Source organism: Accipiter gentilis, chromosome 19 (assembly GCF_929443795.1).
Source record: "Accipiter gentilis chromosome 19, bAccGen1.1, whole genome shotgun sequence".
Lineage (NCBI taxonomy): Eukaryota > Metazoa > Chordata > Aves > Accipitriformes > Accipitridae > Astur > Astur gentilis.
This window is the reverse complement of record NC_064898.1, coordinates 8,947,765-8,975,289: the sequence shown is the minus strand read 5'-3', so window position 1 is coordinate 8,975,289 and position 27,525 is coordinate 8,947,765. Positions and strand designations below refer to the sequence as shown.

The 27,525-nt window shown below is 37.1% G+C and overlaps 1 protein-coding gene across 1 annotated transcript; it reads left to right on the top strand.

The window, feature by feature from the left end:
* Window positions 1–35: 35 nt before the first annotated feature.
* PARP4 (poly(ADP-ribose) polymerase family member 4) lies at window positions 36–27,261 on the top strand. The gene is given in 24 exon segments (XM_049822719.1): window positions 36–82; window positions 85–164; window positions 2,713–2,941; window positions 5,247–5,343; window positions 6,394–6,559; window positions 7,106–7,179; window positions 7,181–7,217; window positions 7,977–8,074; window positions 8,076–8,121; window positions 9,461–9,612; window positions 11,622–11,810; window positions 12,811–12,880; window positions 12,882–12,995; window positions 13,658–13,820; window positions 14,365–14,467; window positions 15,760–15,767; window positions 16,169–16,360; window positions 16,599–16,668; window positions 19,610–19,697; window positions 21,738–21,755; window positions 21,757–21,841; window positions 22,718–22,835; window positions 24,949–25,094; window positions 26,789–27,261. Coding segments are annotated over 24 exon segments (2,859 nt in total). The 5' UTR covers window positions 36–39.
* Window positions 27,262–27,525: the final 264 nt, after the last annotated feature.

The following is a 27,525-nucleotide window of genomic DNA, read 5'->3' as shown; positions in this document are numbered from 1 at the left end:
GAAAAAAAAAAAATTCTTTTCTCTTTTAACAGGAGGGCAATGGCAATCTTTGCAAACCGTGTGTTCTTTATTAAAGTGAAATACTTACCATTCAGAGGAAGAGCAGGCTGAAAGTGTCCATAAAAGAAAATGGTGGAGTAGTTAATTTTGTGCTTAATCACAAGGTAAGTTCCGGATTTATTTCTGAGATCTCAGTGGGAAAATATCGAGTGGTGCAAGTGTTGTAGAGTGTTAATCTTGTCTCATGTAGAGAAATAGGAACTGTAGAGATTATGTCTCTGTTCAGTATTTAAATATAAATACTCAGTTTACATTTTTAATGCATCTGGCTCTGTAGTACAGAAATGTCACATAAAAAATTAAGAGCAATATTCTACCTCCACAGAAGAACTGGGGATTTTTTTTTTCCTGGATGAACCTGCCATGCTGTTTTTCTTCTCTCATCATCAGAGAGGGGAAACTCTGAATATGAAAATGGATCACTGAATTAGGTTTTGGTTATGTTATTGCTAATGCAAGCATTTGATTACAGAGTAAGGAAGCGATGGTTGTAAATTTACAAGTCTGTGACATTGCAGGGTTTTTTATTTAAATACAGCTTTTAATTTTTAATATATGTTGAGCACGCAGCATGGATAAATCAAGGAGCCTGTTTGCATGATATGCACAGCAATGATATCAGTGGGCTGCAACTATACTGGTACATTACATGCCTAGGAATGCTTGCAGGGACTGTGGCCTGCTGGCATGGCTTGGCCCACACCTATACTAGTGAACCCTGTTGGTCCTCAGGATTGAGTGTTCATATCCAAACTGCCTAATGGGAATGGTCATGGTGATGTTCTGTCTCTCAAACCATGCCTGGAAACTGGGAAGATGTGAGCTGGCAGAAGCTTGAAGTGTGCCAAGGAACATGCTAATGCCTTAACGATATTCACATGCTAGTGACAGGGAATTATCTAACATTATCTAACTTAATAGGGAAGGCATAATACATTGTTACTCCTGCCACTTGAAAGTGACATTTATTTCCTCTTCCCCATAGCTAGCAATTACGGCAAGCTCATAAATATTGTCACATGAGAGTGCTTAATTCTAATCCACCTTAGGGAGAAGGTAATGCCTTCTATTATGATTTAATTTTATTTGTTTCTCTGTATGCAGTTTTTTAATTTTTAGAGGAGTATGATTAAATGCATTAATTTTCCCCTCTTACTCTTGTGTGACAATTCCTAATACAATATTGGGTGAATTACTTTAAATCCTACTGTTATATATAGCTCCCATAGGTGATTGTCATTTTACAAACAGCAAAAATTGTATATGTTGTTCTCAAGAGTCTGCACTTTAAATTGTGCATAACATAAGGTGTTGACATTGAAGGATAAAGAAAGGAATGTGTGAAGGAAAGGAGTATTGTAGGTACATTATCATCTTCTTCAGGGCCCAACAGTTTCCTGGTGACTCTGACTATGCACATCTGTTTAGGAGAGAAAGTGAAGAATTGAAGAATAACATACCAAGGTCTAGCAGGAGTACTCAAAAAATGTGACATTTCTTTGTGCTGTAAATTCAGGATCTTCCAAGGTGTGTTGACACACAAACTGCTGATCTTCAGATATGACTTGGGGAAAAAGTTAAGGAAATTGTCTCATTAAAAACAATAAGCTTTAAAAAAAAAAACTTTGCTAAAAAAATTAATTATTGAAAATAGCAAGTGAACTAGAGTTAATGCAGTACAAATACGTATTAATTGAAACCTGTATTTTCAATCATCTTTATAAATACAGTGGGAAGAGAGATGCCTAAATTTTGTGAGCTCTGGGATGCAGAGAACAGTTAACAAGTGGCCAACCTGTTCAGGGTAAATCTTACCCAAACTTCAGAAGTTACATTATGATTAAAAAGTGTCTCTATCTCCAAATAGGAACCTCAGAACAGAGCTGGGTTTAGTGCTGCTGTATCAGGGAAGAGCTCTTGTTTTTTAAAGCAGTACTTCTGTCATATGTGATAAATAAAAGTACATGCATTCATCATCTTGTTTCTGAGTAAAGTAGATTTAATTTCATTCTGATGTAATAGCCTTAAAATCCTCTGCCTCTTAGTTATGGCTATATTTTATTTGATTTGACTTCTCTAATTGTTTTTATGTTGTCCTAACTACGCAGAAAGTTTTAACTTTCAGCATATATATGATTCCAGTAAAACAATGTGTGATTCTTTGTAAGTCTACTGAAGTATAGTATGATTATTCAGCATTCTGCCCAGGGTTTTGGTTTTGGTTTTGGTTTTTTTTATAGTCTTACCCCAAATAGCTTTGGGTTTGTACCATGTTGGCCACAACAGAACATGGCCCATTATTGGACCTCCTGTGTGCTGCTAAAAGCTCTACAGAATGTTTGGCACCCGGTCACCTTCACATCTTTGTAGTTGCTGTAGAAAAGTGGATGCACTCTGAACATAACCATATTTTAGTTGAGCTGAACTGTCACTTGAGAGAGTCCTGCTCTCTGCTGTCTATGGATGAAGTGCAGAGGTACCATGTTTCTAAATTAGATGTTTCAATTAAAATATTGTCCAAAAATGTTGTCTATTTTTAAATGTTTCCTTTGGACTCTAGAATTGTACCAGTATTAATTGCAAATAAACAGTATTTGGATTAATACTGTAGTTACGTTTGCATAGCAACTGTAATTGTAACCTGCCTTTCAGACTACACGTGTTCTTGTGAATACTGCTGATGTCCTCAGCTGTCATGATCTACAAAATATTCAGAAGTATCAGCTCCCTGTTTTATGTGAAGATTTCATTTGGAAGTCAGTTGGAAAGGGGGAACTTTTACAGATTGATGCATATAAGGTTAATAAATCACAAGGTGATGCTTCTGACCAAAGGCCAGTGTCACGACCCCATCAGCAAGCTACCCTGGGTGGTATGGAAGGTCATGTAAAGCTTGAAATCCCCTCGGAGTAAATTAAGGCGAAACAACGCCAAACGACCAGTCAAATTGTTTGTTGAGCACAAACATTAACAAAGCCTATACGATCGTGCAAGAACTCTAGATATTGCTGTCTGCCAGGTGAGTCACAAAACCGAAGTGAAAGGGGAGAAGTCTACCCGACTTTACAAAATGATTCAACATCAAACTTTTACTCTATGGATGGACTATTCAGATGACTACAACATCAAACTATGCACGTGAAGTGAGGTAGATGTGACGAAGGAAAAGAAGAGCAAGATAAGATGCTGCAAAGAGAAGGAAGAGCAAGAAAAAGAGGAGAAGAGAGACAGAGACGGAAGATATCACCACCACCCTAGGATCCAGCGACATCCTGTTGGTCCTCTTGATTGTTGGTGTCTTGGTGGTGGGGGATCTCCCACCCTAGCTCCTGATGGTGCCCTTTTATACAGTCCAAGTCCCCAAAATCTCCACACAGTTCCAACTTAAGTAGTCAAGGCAACAGAGACCCACGTGACGATCGTGTGGTGTCTCCAGTCCGCTGCGCATGCTTAGGGGGTCGTCGGCTGTCGGGTGCCCCCATTAAGTGCTGTGACTACCAGCCGAACTTTTTTTGCACCTGCGCCGCAGGGATTGTGAGAGATTGTGCCAGGCTGTGGTCATCATTGTTGTGGTGCAAGCTGACCGCCGGGCTCTGCTCTGTAGGCTGGTGCTTGTGTTTTACAGTCTTGTGGTTTCCTTGGTACCAAGAAATGTTTAAGACAAATGTCTGTGCACCTGTCCCTTTCAGCCAGCCAGCCAGGGTAGTTATATTTGACATCGTTTATTCTTCTATCAGGTACTTTGGGGAAGAAAGTTTTAGAAGATGAATACTTAGAATCAGCTTTTAAGAAATCAGCAACCATGGAAACTGGCAATAAAGTTGATAAAAAAAAAACAGATTTTTTTTTTTTTAAAGAAATATTAGTTCTATTCTGTGGAGTCTTTCCATTGATTTGTTTGTTTGTTTTATTTTAATGAAACTTCAAATAAGACTTCAAGTTGGAAATGTTGATAAAATACTAAAAATAACAAAAAAAACTACTCTGATGACTCTTTATTTGACTCCACTGAAAAAAATGACAGTAACTTAGAAATTTTAGTTAATTTCAACAGAATGCAGTGGGTTTTCAATGCCTTTGTATGAGGAAGTGTTCTGTTTTGAAGTAAAAATATGAGAAAATAAGATAGCTAGAGAACAGGTTAACATGGGCTAGAAATATTATGCAACTTCATTAAAATAGAAGAACTTCAAGCATTCCAATACTTAACATGGTTCAGATGCAAATGATTATAACTCTGTGTAGAAGGAAAATAAGCAAATGTTCATTTTAATGCTGTGAGACAAGCCAAATAATGTGCAAAAGAGATGAGAAGGATAACTATTTAATGTGTACAGTCAGCAAAAAAATTACCATTCTGAAAGTTATTAGTGTTTTAATTATCTTTTTTTCTTCCTAGTAACTACGCTTTTTATTTCTTTTTACTTTTACATCTCTTGGATTTTGCTGAGTGCTAGTCTTTCCTTTAAATATTTTTTAAAGTAATTACTTTTGATGTAATACATTTTATTTTATGAACATTCTCATGTCATGAATCAGTACAATTTTCAAAACTATATATAAGAATAAGAATCGGGACCAATGCATTTGTACATTTGCTGCATCACTGAGTCTATTAAACAAATCTGGGTTTGCACAGCAGAGGCCATGAGCATGCATGGCTGAAGCTGGGTAGACCCATTCAGTAGCGATCCTAAATAGTTTTAAGCTAAAAGTAAAACTGCATTCATATACTATGTCTATGCAACTTAAAAAAAAAAAAAAAAAAAAAAAAAAAAAAAAGGGGGGGGGGGGGGGCAAACCAACCAAAAACCCTCAAAACCAACGTGAGTCATGGAGGAATAGCTCTCGGGCTCTGTGGTCAAGTGGCACAGTGCAGCTCTCGGCTACGTGCCCTAATTCTTTTTCCTGTCACAGAAGTCAGGGTGGCGAAGTGCATGGGGGGGGAAAGCTCTGGCATAGCCAGTGAGGCAGCTGGGTCAGTTGCCCTTCAATGCTTGACTCCGTATCCTGCCAGTTTTATGGCTGAATAGAATGTGACCTTAGAAGCTGTTAACTTGTTTCAACATGTAAAATATTTATGGATATTAAGTGATAGTATTGTTTTTATTAACTATCCATAAGTTAAATTAGAGAAACCAGATATTATAGCAAGTAAATAAATGTTTTGATTGCCGATGTGGAAGACCTCTCATCTGCTGAAAATAAAAATGCCACAAAGAAAAATGCAAACAATTCCAACCTTACTGTTATTGAGGACAGCGAGAGAAGAATTGAGTCCAAGTGGGCACTCTTACATAAAATAAAATTAAATTAAAGATATATTCTGATACATCTATGTTGATATTTCTGTAAGTTGGGAGGGGGACAACACCCACACGGACACATACTTCCCAGTCTGTTTCAGTGACTTCTGGAGATGGCTCTCGTTATCTTAATAATGTAGTGCAAGATAAAATTATTCTTTCCTCATTTTCTGTATTCTGTGTATATGAATTTATAACTGGGTTTTTTTTTTCCTTATACCTTCAGATCTGTCTGTGGAAATTTATTTTTACATTTTTCCATCTCAGTTGTACATCTCCAGTCCAGCTCCCTAATATGTGCAAAGCTTCTACCAACTCAGCAAGCATTAGTATGGCTCATGCTTTATGATTTTCTGACTGGAGCTCTGTTTATTATCACAATGTGTGTTTTTTTTCTTGGTTCACACAGTTTTTTGTAATCCAGTCTGATTCATTGTTTTTAGAAGTGCTGAGCATTTTTTTTTTCACCCATGAAAATTCTTGGGGAAGCTGAAAATCAAGGTAACTGAGACCATTCTTGGTTGATAAGGGCACAGTATTACTATAACTGTTTCTGATTATTGAGTTAAAGGAACAAAACCAGCTCCAACAATCTTAAATCTGTTAACAAAATGCAACTTTCACTTTTAGTGACTGGTGTTCAGTCATAGGGTAAGTATTTAGTTACTTTGTGGGAATGTACTGGAAGTTACACTGGGTCTAAAAGTCCTGGTGCTGAAGGATATGACTACACGTATGTAGCGTAATGTAGTAGGAGGAGGGAGGAATTAGCTTCAGACAGCACAGGTAGCTGACCAAGCTATTAAAAAATTAACATGTAACCAGGCAATGAAAATACATTTCCTGTGCTGCTTCCATAGTTGTTCTGAAGAATGAAGATTGAAATCTAGTCTTCAGATTCACACTAGACGTTCTGGCCTGTTAGTGCAGCAGCTTGTCCGGGTGGGATTTCATGTCTCAAAACTTTTTTGTTGTTATTTTGCTGCTGAAAAATAGATGTATCTTCTTATATTAGTTTTTACTTTAGTATAATGTTGCAGCCTATTACAGTACAGCATTACTGGGCATATGTGATTTTTGATTACTCTGATTCCATTCCAGATTTTACAGTGAAAATTATCAAGATACTCCTTTTTTCCCCCCAAGATTTTGAAGTTGCAAAATACGGTGTCCTTGAAAAAATAAGCCTTTCTGTTATTGTGAGAGAATGTAGGAGGATCAGTAGATGAATAAAATGTCTAGTTTTATACACATCAGCAGTAAGTCTTCTATGTTATCATGTACTCCAATGCAAAGAGGAGTATTGAAAAGTACTTTAATGCTTTCTGGCTTTCAGTGCAGCCTAATTCCACCCAAATAAAACTTTTCTATATCGCTGTAGCATTCTCACCAAAGTATTGCAGTAGAATAATGTTTGCTTCTGACAAGATGTACATTACCATGGCTGTTATGTGTTAAATCTAATTTAAATTTGCAACTTTTTTATTAAAAATCTTGCAAAACACAAAGATTATGGAAATGTACAGCAATCAGTACAGGGGAGCCCTGAGAGGAGCTTCTGCTTGTTACTATGATACAAATAATGAATAATTCTGCTTCTTAGCCAGCCATAGTGTGTGGTTCTAAATGGGCTGAAAACATAAGTAGCACAAGGGGAAGTACTTGGTGCAGTATCATGTGAATGAAACATACGTAAGCAATAAATTGGGGGTAGGGAGTCTGTTTATCTCTCCATTTAGGTTAACTCCAAGGAAAGCAAAGATTTTGTAGTTACTGAATTACAGTGTTCCCAAGAGCATTACAAGTTTCCGTTTTGACTGTGCACGCTTCAGTGCATCAAATGTAACAAAGGTATGAACTACTCATTACCTGTTTGTTTCTTTATGCATGTTGAATATACCTGTTCCAGAGAGCTTCAGATGCTTTTCATTCTTACTTGAAGGCTAATCCTCAGATATAGATGATAGGAGGTCATTCTGTTAATCTTTATCATAAAAAGTTTGATTTATAACTGGCTCCTCTACTCTGTGTGTTTGCTTACAGCTTGCTCAAAAGAACTGTTTTGGGACTTGGCAGCAACACAGCATGGGCGTGGATGCACCTGCCTCATACTCACATATGTTTTCCTGGCAATATCTAAAGTGTGTAATGACATGTTGAAATGCTGAAATGCTATAGTAAGTGATATTCTGGACATACTATTGAGAGAGAAAAGCTTGTCTGGAGGACAGCTTAAAAGTTTTTCTCAGTATACAAGTTATATATGCACTCTGGTATAGCAAGTTGCAGTCTGTGTCAGTGTAACAACATTAGATTCAAGCCAAAGGAGCTGTATCAGGGATGAATTTTGAGTAGTTCAATTGATAGGACAAGTTATTCCAGCACACATTCAGATGAACCTATCTTGTCACTGTGGGGTTTGTATATGGAGCCCTGTGCTTGTTCTTCATGTCCCGTGAACCCTCATGAAAGCACTGGCTTGCTGGAAGCCTGTTAAATCACAACCCAGAAATTGTGTGGATTGTCAGCTATTAGAGCAGTGTCTAGTAAAATTGATTCTTTAAGTCTCTACATAGTTTCTTTGACTAACTTTACTCTTTCAATTTACAGAATAATAAACAGTTTGTAACTAATACTGCTGAAGAAATAAGAGAAAAGTACAAGTCTTTTATTGTAGACTTGAAGAGCCAGGATTTCCTGCTCAGAGAGTTTTCCACCAGAAGCAGAATCTGTAGCTTCTACAAAATTGGAAAAGGCTTGTACAACATGCGTGTTTACACTTTGCTATCCTTAATGATTTATTTTATTTTCTAATTTTCTGAATGTGGTAAACATTGTCTAGATTATAATAATACAGCCATAGGTTAAGGGAAACTGTTTATATATGAATGTTTTGAAATTATTTTTTTCAGAATATTGAGTGAATGTTCCCAGTACTTAAACACATTAAAAGCAAATGTAGTCACATTCATTATAGTTTTGCGGTTTTTTCTCAGTAGATGCATTATCAGCTAATGTGATATCTAAAAAGTGATGTGCTAATATAGCGAACAGAATTGTGTGATGTATGACCTCGATTGTCATTATTCTGCACGCTATACAGGTGTCACAGGCTTGATGTAGATCATATTGGAATCAGTAATGGGACTCCCCTCAATGGCAGTAACAGTTGGATTCTGCTCCCTAAAGTACTCTTCAGACAATGTTTTACTGCTATTTAAAATGGTTGTAGTGTGACAATTTTTTTTTTCCTACTTATGTTCTTACTTTATCTACTTCTCTCTTCCACCATGGTTAGCTTTTATTATAATAGGGCACAACTGGCACATAGATTATATCCAGCAATGTTGAAAGGCCCACATATGTCCTCTAGTGATCTCAGAAGCTGTGTGGTTGATGCCATATAAACAAATAATGTAGAATGTCCAAACTTGTGTGGGAATTGTTTAGTCACATCAAGTCTAATGGCAGCTTCTGGAGTTGTAGAACAGTGAGAGAATGTTTAAGTAAATGCTTCAGAAGAACATGAGAATATCTGTTTTCACAACTCTTTTTGATCTACGAATTGCACTGATTTTCATGGTCTCTCTATTCTTCTGTAGCTTTGCTGCTCCCATTTTTTTTATTTTTGCAGGAGTAATGTCTTTCCCACCAGAGCTTTCTGAACTAAAGATCTACTGTCACCTGTTAGAGATGTGATAAAACACTGGCCATTTTGAGCCATCTGTTCTTTTACCAGCTGTGCAAAAAAGGAAATGGCTGGGGTCTGCAGACTATCATGTCCATGTACCTCATAGTACAATGTACTGATAAAAATATCAAGCAAATCAACTTCTGTCTTCTCCAAGACTTTGTGTCTCAGTTTTCAAGAGAGATCATGGCCATCCAGCCTGCCGTGCTTTCCACTTGAAAGAATTTATAAAAGCAAACCTTCCCTTCGGTTCGACAGGGCTGAAGAAATTATGCTAAACATGAATGAGCATTGTGCGCTGTATTGTTTATGGGAATAGGAAAGTTTAATTATCCATGTAAGAACTTCACTGCCGTGACTTGCATCTTTGTCTTTTCACTGAATTGTGTTTATATTACTACAGTTACTTCTAGAGGAAGCCATCCATTCAAGTGCTGTATGTCAGGAAGTTAGTGATTTTGTGGAATTGATCTGGGCAGGAGCTGTTGGGCACCTGGATAGTTTACTACTTGAATCAGTAAACAACGTAAGCCTAAATGATGTAAGTTAATTTTTGTTACTCTCTGAGGATGAATACATAAATGCTGTTAGAAGTAATTTTTTCCCAGCCAACACATGTTGGGTTTCAGATTGGGATTGGTAATTACACTTTTGATACTCCTGCACTTCAACAAATCCATGCTTCAGAAATTTCTATCTCAAATTTTGCTTTTAAATCGTGACACTAAAAACATGCTCTGCACCCTAGGATGGATGGCTGTCTTTTCCATTTTATAGCAATTTACACAATTCTTGCAGGAGGATCCCTTTCATGAGATAAGTCGTTACATATAAAGATAGTCATAGAAGGCAGCGCATAATAGCAGGTTACTGTCTCCTGCCAGTATGTTTTAACCATAGCCAGCCACTCTCTTGTCAGTCAGCCATTCTCTTGTAATGGAAAAATAGTTTTAATTATAGTCCCTGTCTCCACTGATGACACCTGTAATGAACATACAGCTACTCTTAAAAGCCTTAGGGTATTCCAGCTGTTATTAAGAGTAACTGCCTGTCCACCCCTTTGTTAAGTCTATGGCTCATTTAACACCACTTTCCCACATACTTCAATTCTTTTGCTTTGCTCCCTAGACATTTAAGAGAGTAATGATTATTCATGTAATTTAAATTCATATAACTTAACAAACAGCCAACAAAATGACTGTTTAAGACGAGAGTTCTGTTCATCTCTGTTGTCACTGAAGGCAAAATTACCTGAAGTTTATGTTGGTTTTAAATTGGAAGAACTTTGCCAGTAGAAGGTCCCCAATTCTGGAATTACTTTGCCCCAATCTTATTATGTGAAATTCACTTTTGATGCTATTCAACTGATGTATGGTAGAAGAATATTTCCTTTTTGATGTGGAAATAACGCACATTTATGTAGGTTCTGATGAGTAAGTAGTACTTTAGTAATATTGTGTACGTGTACTCAGAGACAGTAGTGAGTGCATTGCATAAATCAGTAAAGACATAAGGAAATGCTGTTTGTGGTAAATGCTTTTAATGAGGTGCAGTTGTTTGGGTATTGAGATTCCTAACATATTTCAAGTAGGTGAAATTTGATAAATAATTTTCAATCCTTGTTAGCTTTTGCAAGAGCTGAACCATAGACCTAAAAGATTCTGTATCTCAATGCATCGATCTGTAAGAATATGATAAAACAGTTTTTACTAACTCTTTCCACTTATAATTAGTTTGCAAGAGAAATAGCATTTGTATAGAAAGGGAAAAAAAAAACCTCTGGATTTTTGAAACACAGTAATTAAGAAGTGGGTTGCTGTTCAGTTAGACTAACCCTCCATTTTTTTTCCAAAGGCATTTGTGAGACAGAGACCAGTCTTGGATCGATATTGAACTGCAATAAGACATTGCTATGCAGCCTCTAATGTCAACATTTTACTAGCTGTTGCCTGTGGTTCATGTAAATTAAAAAGCATTTTGCCTTTTTCCTCCTGCCTTGAGAAGACAAAATAATATAGAGTATTCTGTGAAAAATTTCCAGTTGAGAAGGAATATCCTGTCTGTCTGGACAAACCATCTAAAATGAATCATTACTTTCATTTCATTTGTAGGTTGCACTTTATAAATAGGAATTCTACTCTGCTTTATGTATTTTAGGATGAACTAGTGAACTTAGACATTGAGTAAGAAATTGATTATCCTCTACTTCCTGTTATTTCATCAATGCATTAATGCTGACAATATGAATCAACAAGATGTTAAGGAACGCTGTCTTCCAATTTGATTCATATTCCGTTTTATTTCAGGGAGGTTATTTTACTGTCTCTTAGCTCTGCTTGAGGTACTTTGCAAGTAGCCCAGTATAAGGGCAGAATAATATCCAACTTCTAAATACTGCTTTCACATCCTAGCTGCAAGAAAATATTTTGTGGATATTGCACTAACAAGAGTTAAAGTTTTATTTCAGTGTGGAATTAAATGATTCATTTTCAGTATTTATCACTTCGTGCTCTTTCTGAAATTTTGCAATAGCTTTCAGTTTAATGATCACTTTTAAATGTGAGCAAAGCAGAAGGTATTTTACTCCAAGTAAAGAATTAACTGGATGAGGGAGCTGGCAAGGTGGCACTACAAGAGATGATGATGGAATTCTATCAAGTTATACATCACAAAACTGAAACAGACTATAAAGTTTCCAAAAAGCTGTTACCTAGAAAACAGGACCTATGTCAGGTCACTTTTCCAGATTGCTTGTAAGCCCTGATCTGCACTGTGCTACACCAGTTTTGAACATGCTCACTAGGTAAATTGACAGAATACTTTGCACAGGTAGTCACAGGCTGTTAGCTTAAAAAAATAATTTATTGGAATCTTATGAATAGATTAACACCCATGGGAGTAAATTCAGTGTTTTGAACAGGAAGACCAGTTGCTGTCCAGATGGTGACAGGAGGTTCCATTGCAATCATTGTTGTGATGGCATCTTCAGCTGGATCAGTGGAGAATCATGGAACTGTTGTTATCATCCAGCTGACGCTAGCAACTTCTCCAGCATATACATAATCTGTTTCTATTGATTATCTTAAACTATATACAAAATATATCTAAGCTATTTTAACTATATGCAGAGACTGGTCTGTGTACCCTTTGCTTTCCTGCATATACAGGAACGGTTTCTAGAGACTATTTAAAATTACCAATGTATGTACAGCTTGGTCTGTTCCTACATCTACAGCACAAACTGCTTGGGGGAGTTCCCTGGACTGCCTGGATTATTAGTGCGAGAAGTTAGTCAGCATGTCTAAACAAATAACATCTTTCAGTTGGTCTAAGCACAGCTGCCCTACCTAGGGGAATCTCCAAGTATCTCTCCTGTAGCTCCCCCTCAGCTCCTGTGTTACTTAGTTTCTTCATTTTTAAGCTCGCTAGGAGTTCAGTCAATCGGGAGTTCAGTGACTCTGCTGCAAGTCAGTCCATTGTCTCATCTTTGCAGAAGCTAGCTGGGAAATTCTCAGCCTGCTGGGGGGATTGCCGATGAGGTGTGCTGAGTGTGGACACACATGCAGCCCTCGCACCCAGCAGCAAGGGCAGGTGGATGGGGCTGGGGGTGAAAGTGAGCAAGGTACTTCATTCATTGTGTGGCCTGTTTTTCCTGTCCATCTGTTCAGAAGTGCTTGTGTATCCTTAAACTCCTATGACATTTACATTAATGTAAATTCTAATAAAATGTGTATGATCTTTCTTTACATATAGCAGCAGTATTAAGTATTCCTCACCCAGTGAAATGGATGAAACCCGGCTACTGGCAGTTTGTGATGTGGCACCTTGGATCCTGCTCAGATTGGTATGAACAAGATTATTCATTAAATAATGCACCATCAGCTTATGACAGTGTGTGTGGAGTCCATAAAACAGCAGGCATCTCTTCAGGCTTTGAGGTACTGATCCTGCAGTATCGGGCACTTGAAAAGGCAACAAGTTTTTGATTTATTATGCCACTGATAGATAACAGAATGAACGTAACCCACATTTCAATTCAGACACTAAATCACTATAGACAGTAATGTGTAAAATCACTTCTGTCTGTCTCGCAGCCTGTAAAGCACATATAAAACTTCTGAGCCTCTAAACTGCTATTTGTAAAGAATTCTTGCAAGAAAATAATACTTAAAAGAAAGATGTAAGTGTTATATTTGATTATAACTGAAGGTTATACCGTGGAAGGTTCATTGTTTTGTAAATGAATCCAGCTGATAAAAATCCATGTCTTTATAGGTTGGTACAGTAAGGCAGGGGCGATAGCTGTAGTGGCACACTAGCAGATACAGTTGCTGTCCAGATATCCACCAGGGTTTTTTTACTTCTTTTGTTCCTAGTTATTTTGAGGAATGATTGAGGAGTGTGGAGAATACAAAGTGAGAAGAGATACAAGTGGTAATGATACAGAGAAATTAGGGGAGTGAAAATAAAAGCTTTCAGATTCTATTATTTTTCAAAAATCATGTCTCATTTAGGTTCACCTCTTAATCAATTTACATTTTTTTAGATATTATCTACAGCTTTGTTTTTATTGTAAAATACCTTTCTTTGTTTCTACCAGGGTGATGAATATGTTGTGTATAAAACCTGTTGGGTTAAAATTAGGTATGTTGCTAAGTTTTGCCTTGCTGAAGATCAAAAAACAACATTTCAGCCTGCAGATGAGGTGTAAGCGAAGCAAGATAACAATAAGCCAGAGTCGCACTGTCATTTACAGTATGAGAGTAAGAAATGTTTTCTGTTTGTAAATTGACTTGCTTCCAGAGTTTTCTAAATACTTATCAGAACCCTTTTTAAAATACTTGTATGAAGATAACATAATAAAAAATAATTTGTAGTTTATTTGCGGATGTTATCAAATTAGTGATTACCATGTGGCATTCGTGTAGCATCTGTTTAACAGATTTCCTATAGGCATAATTACCAATGGCAGTTGCAACTCCTCCTGTCACAGTGTGTTTCAAGAGAAGCAAAGGAAGCGCTTTTGCATAAATCATCAGATGGCCTTTAAATAATTCAAATGCAAGGTTCTAAACAAAGACCTTGTAAGACCTTAAAGAACTATCATGAAGTTGTGATCCCTTAGACAGACAGCCTATAGCTCAGCAGTGCAACACAAGCATTCATAACAGAAACTGAGTGTTAATTTTGTGTTCTGAATTGCATAAAATAAACATGGGCCGTTGATATAGGATTAATTTCAATCATACTTCCCAAATGTATATTTCAAACAATATCTTTTTAATCTTTCATAAACTCTTTGTTTAGGCTATGAATTACCAAATGCAAATCTTTCAAATCTGGTAAAACTCTTCTTCAGGACAGATACAATAAAAAAGATTTGTGTTAAACAAGTAAAACCACAGAAAAAGTAAGTTGGTTTCATTAATATTTTTATTTGCTTTATTTTATCAATGTCTTAAATGATTAAGTTAAAACATTTACATTTAACATTTTTCTATTTATATGGAATACTTGATGGTAAGTTGCATTATCAAGAAACTAGTTTAATTTCACCTTTCACTCTAATCTGTTACTATCCTTAGATAGGTAATATCATAGGGGAATAAATTATTACACTCATTTTCTTCACTAAATACTTCCTTTTGTTTCAGAAACGTTTCTGTTATTAAGGATTATAAATAAATTCCCAAGTCACAAAACTTAATGAGACCATGATCTTAATTTTTTTTTCAATATCACTGCACTTAATATATATCTATACTTATATATATATACACACACTTATAGTATATATATACTTAATATATATACTAATTAAAAATAAGTAAAATTTTAAACCATTTAATTTGTAGGGCTGTATTTACAACTTACACACAAATATTTATAGACTCTGTCAGTGGTTTTTAAGGCATCTGGCCTTCCTAGAAGATTTTGCATTCTATCGTAGTTATTACTGCTGCAGTAATTATTCTCAAAGACATTCGAATCTTTTCTTTTTCACTAATAAGTGAAAAAAGACATAGCTAGCACTTCTAGCACTCTGAATCAGCCAGAAGCAGAATCCAGCTATGGATATCTCATGAAGAGCTCATTATCACCGCTGGAGAACATTAATAAAAGGTTAGCTAGGAAAGGAAAGATCAGTTCAACCCCTTTTACTTTCACCCACAATAAATCCTTGCCAGAGAAATACATTTAAAACTTAAGAGTGTGTCTTAAAGTATGTGATTCCAAGTTACTAGAAGCTGTTTCATTCTCCCACATTTTTTATGAAGTCCCTGGCACTTTTAGTTATTTTCAGCTCCTTTTTTTTTTTTTTTTCTTAAATAAGATAAAATGCTGCAGAGGTGAAATGTAAAGTCTTGGTGTTACCAATCTGTCAATTCAATATTGAAATTGATTAAAATAAGTGAAATGACAGATAAGATTGTCTTCTTTCTGACAATGAGGTCTTTTTTTTTTTTTTTTTTCTTCCTTTTAATCAGAGTTGCGTAGTTTAAATGTATTAGTTTAGGGATTTCTTTCTGATTACTGCAATAATACTGATATTCCCCCAAGGAAAGGAGAAAAAAAGAGATTCCTATTTGTGTTTCCAAACTGCAAACCTTTCCTTGCCTATTGGAAACACTTTCACTTCTTCAAGGATTTCACTGTTCCACTTTTGAAAGCCTTTGTTTTTTACAGCATTTTTGTTCATAGCAAGGATGGTATACACCTCAGATTTACATATTTTTTTAATTCTAGTAATTCTCACAAACTGATGGTGGCAGTGATGATTGTAAAAGATGATATCTGTGATATTTTTTTTTTTAATTTTTTTGTAACTTGTAGACGAGAATCCAGTGCTGTTTGCAGAAGAGTGAATTAGATAACAACATGAAACCACAAAATTCTTTTTTCAGTTTTTTGTGTGAGACCTGGCATACAGGTGAAGGACAGGGTAGTTGCACTTTTCAGGCATTAAGAGTAAATGACATATATTTGTTAAAACTTCAAAATATGGCTTCCGCTCTCATTCCATAATAAGAAAAATGAAGGTGCTTGGGTACACTTCCAATGAAATAGTATTTGTCCACTGCGCTGATGATTTTGTTTCTCCCTCTATAAGCTTGTATGCTTGTATTCCAACCAGAGCTTGAAAGAGCATTTGAAGAGCAGCTGTCCAGTAAAATTATTATTTTATTAGATTGCTTGAATTCTATGGCAGGTTCAGCTCTACACCAAGCAAAGCAGATTGCTTTACGTGTTTTGGAACTATTTTGTTTCAGACAAAGAGTGAATGTGGTCAAATTTTGCACAAGTGAGTTTCTCTGTTTCCTTTTTACCTGAGAGCTACCTTTTACCTTCTTGTCATGGCTTAATTTTATGCACATCATTATTATCAAACTAGCATAATACACTGAACTGCAACCAGGAACATGTAGCAGTATGGTATACTTCTACTCCAATATTCCAGTCATAAAACTTAAACTTGAGTTTCCATGTTGTTGCTACATGCTTAATATTTTAATGCTCTTAATATCAATCTTTATTCATAGATTTCACAGAATTTTCTTCTTTTTCAATGAACATCACAAATGATTTGGCATCACTGAAGGAGTTATTACAGTAAGTAAATCAGTTTTGTTGTATTCTAGAGAATATTTCTTTGTATGGGATGCTTATCATTGCAAAACTATGTTATGCAACTTTTCCTCTTTTATTCTTTTCTTTTAGGCCAGCTTCTAAGATTTTTCCGTAATTTAGTCTATTTGAAGTCTATTTTCCCTAGTAACAAGCACAGCCACATGTGAATATTAATTCCAGTTTGGTTTTAAGCGATTGCTTAAGTTGGTATTTTGAAGCTGAGTAGCTATCAGTGTTAGGACATTTTTCAGTGTTTCCCCCTAAATTTATCTTTTGGAATTTCATACCTCTCATTGCCTGCTCACAGCAGAAGGAGAGGAAATGATGGACTTCCTTCTGGAAATCTGCAGTAAGGCAGCACTTAGCCCAAAGGACTTCCAGTGAAAAGGAAAATGCTTTTGGCACCAAAAGATCAGATGTAGACTACTTAGTGTTACGAATGGAGTGGTTTGGACTGCTTAAAGAGTCACCTTCAAGGGTATTAGCAAAAATTATTTAATAGGAATTTATAAAAGTGCATCTTCACAGAATTCGTTGGCAAGGTTCACTCTATTACTTAGTACATGGATAAAATGCACACAGGAAAATGAAATCCGAATCAAACTAAACTTATGTATATGGAGACCAAAAACATAACAGCATAAAAGAAAATGTGGGAAAGGGTAAGGGAAACCCTCCCATTGCGTCACGAGGTTCAGAGAAGACCCCCTTGCTTTCTAAACTCCTGTTGGAGTCTAGGCGCAGCTGGATCAACTCCTAGTCCCAGACTTGGTGAACAGTTTAAAGGGATTATGAGTATAATAGCAGCCTGAGATTCACAGTTGAATAACGTTCATGACAGTGACTTATGTATGGATTTGAAAAGCAATATTTGTAATATACTTGCTATAGAATATTCAAGGTAGTACACACACATGCACAAAGACACTAAGAGATATACACGAATCAAAGCAGTATATCTGTTAATCGAGTTCAGTGAAAATATTCACATCAAATGCTTTGGCATCTTTCTCAATGGGTGAAGGGTCAAGCCTCAAGGATTGAAGAGTATCAGCCCAAGTCTCGTTGGCTTTCAGTGACAGACCTCCGATCTTTGCAAACTGAGCTCTGAGAGGCGTCCCACTCAGAGAGAGATGCTGGTCGCAGCCCGCTGCAGTTCAGGAGGACTCAAAGGGTCTCACTTCGTGCTGCTGTTTATAGGTTCACGAGATGATTGGCTTTATTCATCAGCAAATTACTGGGATTCCAGTAGCACTGGTACATTTTCACATGAGTTATGATTCAGATAAGGAAGGTTCCAAGGCTGTCAGAGAGTGTCTTAAGATTTAGATACAGGATGCTCCAAGGCTGTCAGGAGAGGACTGAGATATGTCCCAAGGTTGTCAGGAAATGACTAATTATCCCTACTCCTGTCCCCAGCCTCCACCAGGCATCAGGAGCCCTTGGTATGGTCAGTGCAGCTCCCTGTCTTAGCCATGAAAGAGTTGCTGGTATGGTCAAGGGACGCTTAACTGCCTAACTCATTGCACTTATGCTAAGGCCTAGTGAGACTCTCCGAATTCGCAGATTGGCCCAGAGAGGGGGAAAATGCACCACTGCACTTAGAACAATAGGTTTTGATTAGTACCATATCTTGTCAGTGCCAGAAGTAGGCTTCTCATCTGTAACTAAAGCTCCTTGATGCGAGCATAATGCATAAGATACTAACGTAATGGATGTCTTGAAAAAGTGATGGTAAGATGCAAATGATGATCAATGCAGAGTAACACAAAGCAGAAAACAACACTAACTATACCTGTACAATGTTGGGCTTCACCAGAAAAGAGATGCTGGAGCCAGTGTAAATGGTAGCCCAGTGTTCAGCAGCAGTCAAAAAGGTAAACACTTAGGCAGCTGTATAAATCTGTATTGCTATGGCATCTTGAATACTGTAGGCATTTCTGGTCACTCCATCTTAAAGAGAGGAGCTAGAGAGACAGAAAACAAAGATGGCCAGATATATGGAAGACCTGCTGTACAAGGAGAGGACTCGTCCTGATTTTTTTTGCTTCTGTTGAATCCTTACACAGTAATTTCTTTCCCAGGATAAACAGAAGAAAAGGGGAATAGGGATGGTTACTTGCTGTTTCTTACCTCTTAACAATAAAAGGACACCCAGCAAAATGATCAGTCAGCAGATTTAAAACAAAAAGCAAACAGTCAGCAAAGTCTTCCATTCAGTTCTCTAAATAGGAATGAAATTCCTGAGCTCCAAAATCATGTGCAGTACCCATTCTCTATTCATGTATTACCTAAAAATAAGATATGAATAGAAGTATCCCTGCCCTGAGATAAACATTTTGTAAATTATTTTGTTTTCTTTGCTTTATAAACTGATTTTATGAAGAGCATGATGACATCAAACTCATGGTATTTTTTGTTCCTTTCATGGGCAATCCATGATGCTTAAGAAACAGTATAAAATCAGAGCCAACAAGTGGTGATAACATCTCCAGAGTCAAATTTTACTCTGGATTTGCCCAGGGTGAGGTAGAACAGGGCAAGACATTTTTATTTTAAATAATACTTTTTTTTTTTCATTTTGAATGTACAAATGACAGTATAATGATAATGTGCATAATACAAGAAGACATACATTTTTGATTAAAAAGAGAAAAAATGTCTCACTAACTCTGGAATTATTTCATTCTGTGTAATTTTGCTAAAGAGGAACTCCAGCTGTAGCTGATGTTTGTGCAAATGCTTTCTTAAGTGGAAGAGAATGAACCTGAACCTTTTTCAACAGAAGAAGGTTTCTTTTTAAAAAGAGGAGTGGTTTTTAAACTTTTAAATGCAATTACTTTGTATCATGATGTAGTGGCTGTATGGGTAATGGTGGTAAGAGTCTTAGTGAACATTACACTCTCCAGGAACAATCAAGGTGATTTGTAACAACAGAGAAAGAAAGGATTCAACAGAGAATTGAGTTGACTTCTGTAAACTGGAAAGAAATTTTTGCGCTCCAAAATCGGGTACAGTACCTATAGTCTCTTCATGCATTACTTAAAAATAAAATGTAGGTAGAAGGAAAAAATATTTTTACTTTAATCCTGTCCTGAGATAAAGTAAAATACATTTATAAAATCTCTATAAACAGATTTTACAAGTGTATGATGACATCAGTCATGCTATGTTTTATTGCTTTCACGGGCAACTCAGCAATGGATATGTAAGGAACAGCATAAAATCAGGGCCAACATGTAGTAATACACCTCCAGAACCTTTTCACAGCCTCCATCAGTTTGCAGCTTGGGGACTTCCTGAGACAAGTATGAAAACATATCAGGGAAGCTGTGTGGGAGAAATATATGCAAATAATGCACATTATGCAAGAAAATAAAAAGTAGTTGGGTTTTAGAGGATTGGACTCGGAGATGTTGCAGCAGGAACTTCCCCTGGACAGTCAGACCAACTGCTAGGGAAACTGGATGAAACAGTACTGTCCCAGAATCCTGCAGGTAGGAGTCAGAGCAGGTAGTGGTTAGCTTTGTTGGTTTTGGTATGTCCCTTGTGGTGGAAGAAGTCCCTGTTACCCATAGCCAGCTTGGTGAGTTTACCAACTTAAGGGGTGAGGTTGTGATCAACAATCAGATTGTGGATCACACAGTCAATATCTGTAAGTAATAAACAGAAGGAGGTTTTCAAGGGTATTATATTACATGATCCAAGTAAAGAAGCCACCGTGGGATGCACTCAGTGGAGACTTCTGTCATTTATTGGCAGAGATTGGCCATTCAGCATGGTGGTATGTTGAACTACCTTTTGCTGGGAGTACACCCTATACACTAGATTAAGTAAGTCTTTCAGGTGCCACAGCTTCATGTCCCTTTGTGCAGCAAAGTCCACCTAGTATTTGCATCCTCATGATTCTTTCTTGCTATTTTTTTAAAGCATTGCTTCGTTCTGTGTGTAATTAACTTTATGTATGAAGTTTGTATGTGAAAGTAGTGAAGTATAGCAAACCTCAGCATTAAGAAGAGATAATTATTTTTCCTATATTTTTGACGGGACACTTTTATTTCTAAACATTGAACCATTACCATATCCCACATGAATACAGTGGGCATTAGACTAGTAGACTTGTGATTGACTCTTGTGGGAATTAACTCCTGAACTGTGGTTCAAGTTTTCTTCTTTTTCAGCAGAGTTGCCAATTGTTGAATTTTAAAAAGGAAAGTTTCTCACAGTTTTTTACACTAATTAAATTTAATATTCTACAGATTTTCACTTTTTACATAATTTGGATAATTACTATCTAAACATCCATTTTAAATCATATATTATCTTCTAAATTACCTTAAACAAATGGTTATAAATTTGTGTCTACAGTTACAGTTTTCTAAGACATAAAGCTGCAAGGACAGGAAGAGTTTCGGAAGTATTTAATATTGAAGATTAAGTACTTGAACATCCTGTCGAAAGCCTGTCTTCCATCTGACCTGAGGGTAGCAAACCATTTGGCAGATAATTTTAATCATGAGACTTGTCTAATTTTTGGCAGGGAAGGTCAGATAAAATAGGATTTGTTTTGTTAATACTGCATTTAACAACATATATAGTGAACTTAATAATTTTATAGAGACTTTGCATTCTCAGCAGAGGAGACGGATCCTTTATTGTTTCTTTTGAGTAAGAGGAATACTTATTTTTAGCACCTTTAAAAATAATTTTCAGAAGGAATTTGAAATAAATTTGAAAAGGCTAGTGTTGTCATTGTGCATACTTAATATGGGAGTGATTTCAAAATTACTTTGTTCTTACTGTTTAAGGGTTTTTTACAAGGTAGGCTAACTACAGCATTCCAGGTCAATTACAGACATTTGATGGTGTATCAAAGGTTTTTGAAGTTTAATATTTGAATCACCTAAATTGATTATGTAGATTTCAGGTTTTGTGTTTGTCTAAGCTTTTTAAAAAATATTTAAAGTAATCCTATGTCTATTTTGTTCTTGCCAAATACATTTTCAGTGTCCTGAATCTTTGGCTTATCCATATCTTTGTTTATTCCATAGGATGGCTCTTGGAATCTCTAGTCCACAGTTACGAAAAATCTTGACACTTGATGTTGATCATTTGATTAATAATTTCCTTATTAGAAAAGGCATTCAGTCACTTGGTAAATACTTTTCTGTCATTAAAAAGCAGTACATTATATTATGTTTCCTCTCTGTAAGTGTTACTACTCTATATGTCCAGTGGAACTCTCAATAAGATATGCTCAGAATTTAAATGGATCTCTTAACTTAGAGTTTTCAAAAGTGCCTGATTTTAATAATATATTTTCTTCTCAACTTCTCTCACAATATAGTGTCCTGATTGCTAAGCACATCTGGCAAAATATGTGGAGGATGTGAGATAGTTGGAGTAGCAATACAGGTTCTTTTATCTCAATTATGTATCTGCCATATTAATATCTACTAAAGAAAAAAAGGGAAGAAAAGTCTCTTGTAGGAGAGAGGCAGAGATCACTTCTGCTTTTCACATTTCAAATAATATGAATAATATTTATGTAACTCTTACATACATACACTGTCTGCAGCATTCAGTATGCACTGCACCTATACACACTTTGCTGTTTGATTCTGTCAATCAGTGCTGTTTGCTGGCAGCAGACCAGAAAACCTGGGGGGAAAAAAAGGCAATTCCTTCTTTCTAAATTATTAGAGGGTGCAATGCTTCATCAAAAGACAGAAATCCTACAAGTTTCCCATTATTACATGTATTAAAATCAAAGTACATTAGAATCCAAGCAAACACAAACTGCAGAAATCTCAACAAAGCATTGCCAAATTTAAGTTTGAAAGCCAGGAGCATGTTTGTCAAATCACTAATGTGAATACTCTCAATAGTAGTGATTGTATGGTGAAACAATTAAATGGCATTAGGACAATTGATGATTTAAAGTGATATGGAGTACTTTGCAGAAAGTACCTTTTCTATTGTCAAGCAATTATTTAAATAGTAATACTGCTTCCCTTTTCTTCTTCCTTAGGCCCAAATGTAAAAGAAAAGCTACTGCAGTTGATTGCTACTCTTCTTGTGCTACAGTCCATATGCTACACAAAGGAACTGAAAGGGATAGTTTTCAAAACACTGATGAAACTGGATGATTCATCTAATCAAGGTGTGCTTTTAAATAAAATTTTATAATTTAATGTAGCAATATAAACTTTCTCAAAATACAGAAGATTAAATTCATTATGGAGAGTCAATAACTATACTATGAGATATGGCTGTAGAAAAGGGAATGGAAGATATTAATCATGTTGTTGGCAACTGGTTTCTTTAAGAGGATGGATGGAGGAAGGAATACTTTGCAAAATATGATACAAAAATTGAAAAGTATAGAAAGTAGTAAGAGATATTTTATACTTATTAGAATCATTGAATAATTCAGGTTGGATATGACCTCTGGAGGTCATCTCTTCCTTAAAGCAGGGCCAACTCACATGTTGGATAAGCTGTTCAGAATCTTGCCCAGCTGAGTTTTAAATATCTTTAAAGATGGATATTTGCCAACCTCAGCTTTTTTAAGGGCAACCTTTTCCAGCGTTTAATATCACTTATTTTAGAAATTAGGAAAAAAAATGTTGGACTTTTCCTTCATGTAACTTGTGGCTGTTGGACTGCACCCTTTTTTAGGGTTATATTTATGGCTTGGTGTTCTTCACAGGCATACACCATAAAATATTCTGGACAAGACTTTTGAAATTATTAGAGCAGATGATTCTTCACAGCACAACTTCCACCCTTTCCTTTAGCTGTGGGGAATGCTGGTGCTGGCTTATTCTGAACCCTGCCCCCCTCACTTCTCTAAGTCCCAGGCTCTATTATCTTTTGAATATAGGTTCCCTACATCTGGAAATTCCCTTTCTTTGGGGGTGAAGTTAACAATTATCAGCTGTCAAGTTTTTTGGCATGGGGGAAAGACAAAGGTCTTTAAAAGAAGTATGAAGGAATAGGCCTCCAGTGAATCTGGATTACCCCAGCCACCAACAGACTCCTTGTGCCAAAATGGGAAGATTTACACACTTCATACTTTACAGGGCATGTAGAAACAGGATAAAGAAACAGTCAGGAGAGCCCTGGAAATCTTCCTCCCTCTTTTGAAGCTCCCTGATGGAGGGAAAAATTGGTTGTATAGTTTTGGCTACCCTAGTCAGGAATACAAATAAAATTGCATTGACTGCTGGATGAAAGCAATTCTAACATATGTGAGTGTACAAAGGAGTCGTCAAGCTTGCCTTTATGAAATGCATAGTACTTCACTGTGGTGATTGGAATAGTACAAATAAATGCAAGTAATGATTATGAAAGATTCTAAAAAGATAGGGCAGCTCAGATGATGATGTTTTCTGCATCAGATGATATTTTATACAGGCTGGATCATCGTACCATAGATTATTTCAGAGTACAAGTGCACTCTTTTCTTTATTAACATTCAGGTTGTTTCTGGGTATTACCAAGATCAAGAACTGACCCACTCTATGGTCAATATTGTCCACTGTGGAAAAAGATTTCCTTTTCATTTCTTTGTTCTTCCAAATTTATGTAGCATTCCCTTTTTCTTCTGTTAATACACTGGCACAGCATTTCCTACTTTCTCTCTACCACTAATTGCTACAAATTTATCATTTACTCCCCTTTATTCTTAAGGTGTAGAGTCTTATTTTTCCCAGTGTCCTCTTAATTTTTTTCCACAGCACACTTCTGATTATTGCCTTTCCTGAAATTGTTAGTATTTTAAAGTTCAACGTACCAATTTATGATCCAGTACCATTTGACAATGGTAGAATCTTGGCACAAAGCCTCACTAGCCAGATGAAAATATAGATCTACAAGTTCGGGCTGTTCACAGAGCCATTCTTATTAAAAGATCTGCAGTGATAGTAATTCCAGACTGACACATTTTGGACACAGGCCCTTTCTCTGAATAGAAAAAAGCTGCACTAAAGCAGCTGTGGGGGGAAAAAAAAACCCCAAGCATTATTATTAGCTTCTGCACTTTCTTGTGCTTAAAAAATGGCAAGGTCTTCATTTTATCCTCAACCTTTTGCAAAGCAGAGGGCAGAAGGTGAAAGTATACTCTCACCTCAGAAGTTAATCCTACAAGCAGGAATACCAGGTCCAAAAAAAATTCTCAAATAACTATTGTTACAAGAAATTATTTTTTTTCTTGCTCCTTTGGTGGATTCACAAGATTTTATTATAATAAAACTTCATTTCTACATACAGTGGTGTTCACTGGGTTTTTGAGTTAATCAAGAGAGCAGTAGCGTGGGTAAGAAGAGCTGAGAGGTGATTTCCATCTATTTGCTATCAACTTGAACTTGGGAAAGACTGCAGTTCTGCTACCAGGAAGATACCGGGTATCAAGTTTATCTAACATGAATTCTCTTTCTACTTAAAATAATTAATCACATAATTCTTTCAGTTAATAGTAGAGTTAGCTTTCCTTGCAGTTTTACATAAAATGTTTAAAGTGAGGACATTTGATCTTATTACTGAACAATAATTCTTACAGTCACAGACTTAAAGGTAGGGAAATAAAGGGTATTTAAGTTAGTAAGTCTTGTTTTTACATATATCTAGTATTTTACTTACCTGTAACTGTTAAAAATACCTTAACATTTCATTTTTTACATTAATCTCTTTGGTTCATTGCACATTATAAAGGACTTTTAGAATATCTTTGTTTTGATTTCTTCTAAAACCTTATATACTTCTTCAATGGCACGGTAAAGAAAGCAAAATGTAGCAATTCAGTTAAATATGGCAGGAGATGTTTTGACAGACACAAGAATGTGACAAACAAAGAACTAATAAATATCTTCATATCACTGTTTTCAATTGGATAGTTTTGTAATTCCTACAGTGTGCCTTGTAATGCAAACAGCAGAATAGTTATTTTTCTCCTGCACTGCTTTTCTTATCGGTCATACATCAATTTGTGAATACAGAGGTCAGTTTTCTTAGGAGGAATGAGTTGTCTCTTTTTTTTTTCCTGCTGTTACTCTGTATTCTGATTTTATTCTGATGAAAAACTGATTAGTTTTATTTGAGACCACACCAAACACTGAAGCCTAATAACAAAACCAGACTAAAAGCGATTTAGTTTAATTTAATGGGCTTTTCACAGGTGTTTGAATGAACACACTACCTCTTCTAAATCAAGGAGCTGCACTTTGGTACTTTGTGATCTGAGGAAATGTAGTTAAGACACTTTGTACAATTGCTTGCACTGAGGCGGGATGAACTGTGTACAGAACATACTCTACGCTTGTTTGTCCAAACATTGGAAATATTCAGAAGCAGGAGAAAGATTCCACAGCCACCACAGGTACTGCGTTACACTGCCCTAGCAAACGGAGAATGCTCCCTAGCAGTAATAGAGAAGTGTTGTAAGAGGTTACTAAGGAAAACTGTGGAATCTCTTTCATAGATGTTTTCATGAGAATTTAAGCAAACATCTGCCAAGCACGGAGTAGATATGCTTGATCTTGTAGAGGAGGTTGATAAAAGGGATATCCTGAGGTCCTTCTGTTTCTAAGGTGCTCTGAGTCCTTGTTTTCACATGTTTAAGATACTGGCTCTTTTTAGTAAAAACACAAAGGAAGGATTTGTACTACACTTTCTATTTAAGAAAAGCTTAGGATACGGGTTTCTTAATAACTAGAAGAACTGTTTAATGTAGACAATGATGAACTAGCATCTAAATCTGCTGTTAAGTCTTTGTATAGTACTAGAGTTACCTTAGAAAGTTAAGTGCTGGCAAAAATATGAAGAAATTTATTTTTTTTCCTTCACCGAATTATTCAAATAGTTGGGTGTTTTCACTGTTGCAACAATACATCCCATATGGGTATGTATGGAGAGCATACATGCAGGCTACAGCCCGAGTTTCATTTGAGTGACCGTGTGCTCTTTAAGGAACTGTTCCTGAGATACAATACATTAACACTCCGGCTCTAACAAAGGGCAGCTGAATAAGCAAATAGGGTGTGGTTTATTTGCTTTTTCTTAAGAGATTGTGGTGGTGGTGTTTTTTTTTTCTCCTGCACAGAGCTGTGCTTGCCTATAGGCAATTATATTAACATGCAAAATACTACAAAATTTGAAAAGATCCTTTTTCCTAGTGAAAACCCCCATTCCCCAGCAGGACCGCATCCCAAGGTGTCCGTGTACATCTTTCTTGGGCCTTTCCCCAAAACCTCATCCGGCCGAGGGCAAAGACTAACACCTCTGTACCGGGGCATTCAGCACGCTCCGTCTTCTCACCTGGGCAACCCAGGCCCACCCGGGCACCGCACCTTCGGCGGAAAGGTCAACGGCGTCCGAAGGCGCCTTTGGGTGCCCCCGGTCACCACCGCCCTTCTCCGGAGAAGGGCTACTGCGCCAGGCACCGACACCTTACGCGGGGGTTCGGTCACGCTTTTCGAGGAAGGGGCCCCCGGGCCTGCGTGCAGACCGGCAGCTCCAGCGCTCAGCCGGCGCTCGCCCCTCGCCGACGGGACCGGGGCTCCCGGCAGCCGTTAGTGCCGACACCCGCGACGGCAGGCGGCCGCAGCGGGACGGCACCGGGCTCCCCGCTTCCGCCGCCCGGTTCATGCGGCGGGCATCGGGCCGGCCGCGGGGCCAGGGGACCCGCCGCCTTCACAGGGCGAGCCCGGCGACGGGACGCGACGGGACGGGACGGGACGGGCCGCCCCCGGCCGCCCCCTCCGCCGTGGCCTCCTCCTGCTGCCGCCGCCGTCCGCCGCCGCTGCCCATTGGCTGCCGCAGGCCGCCGCTCGGAGGGCA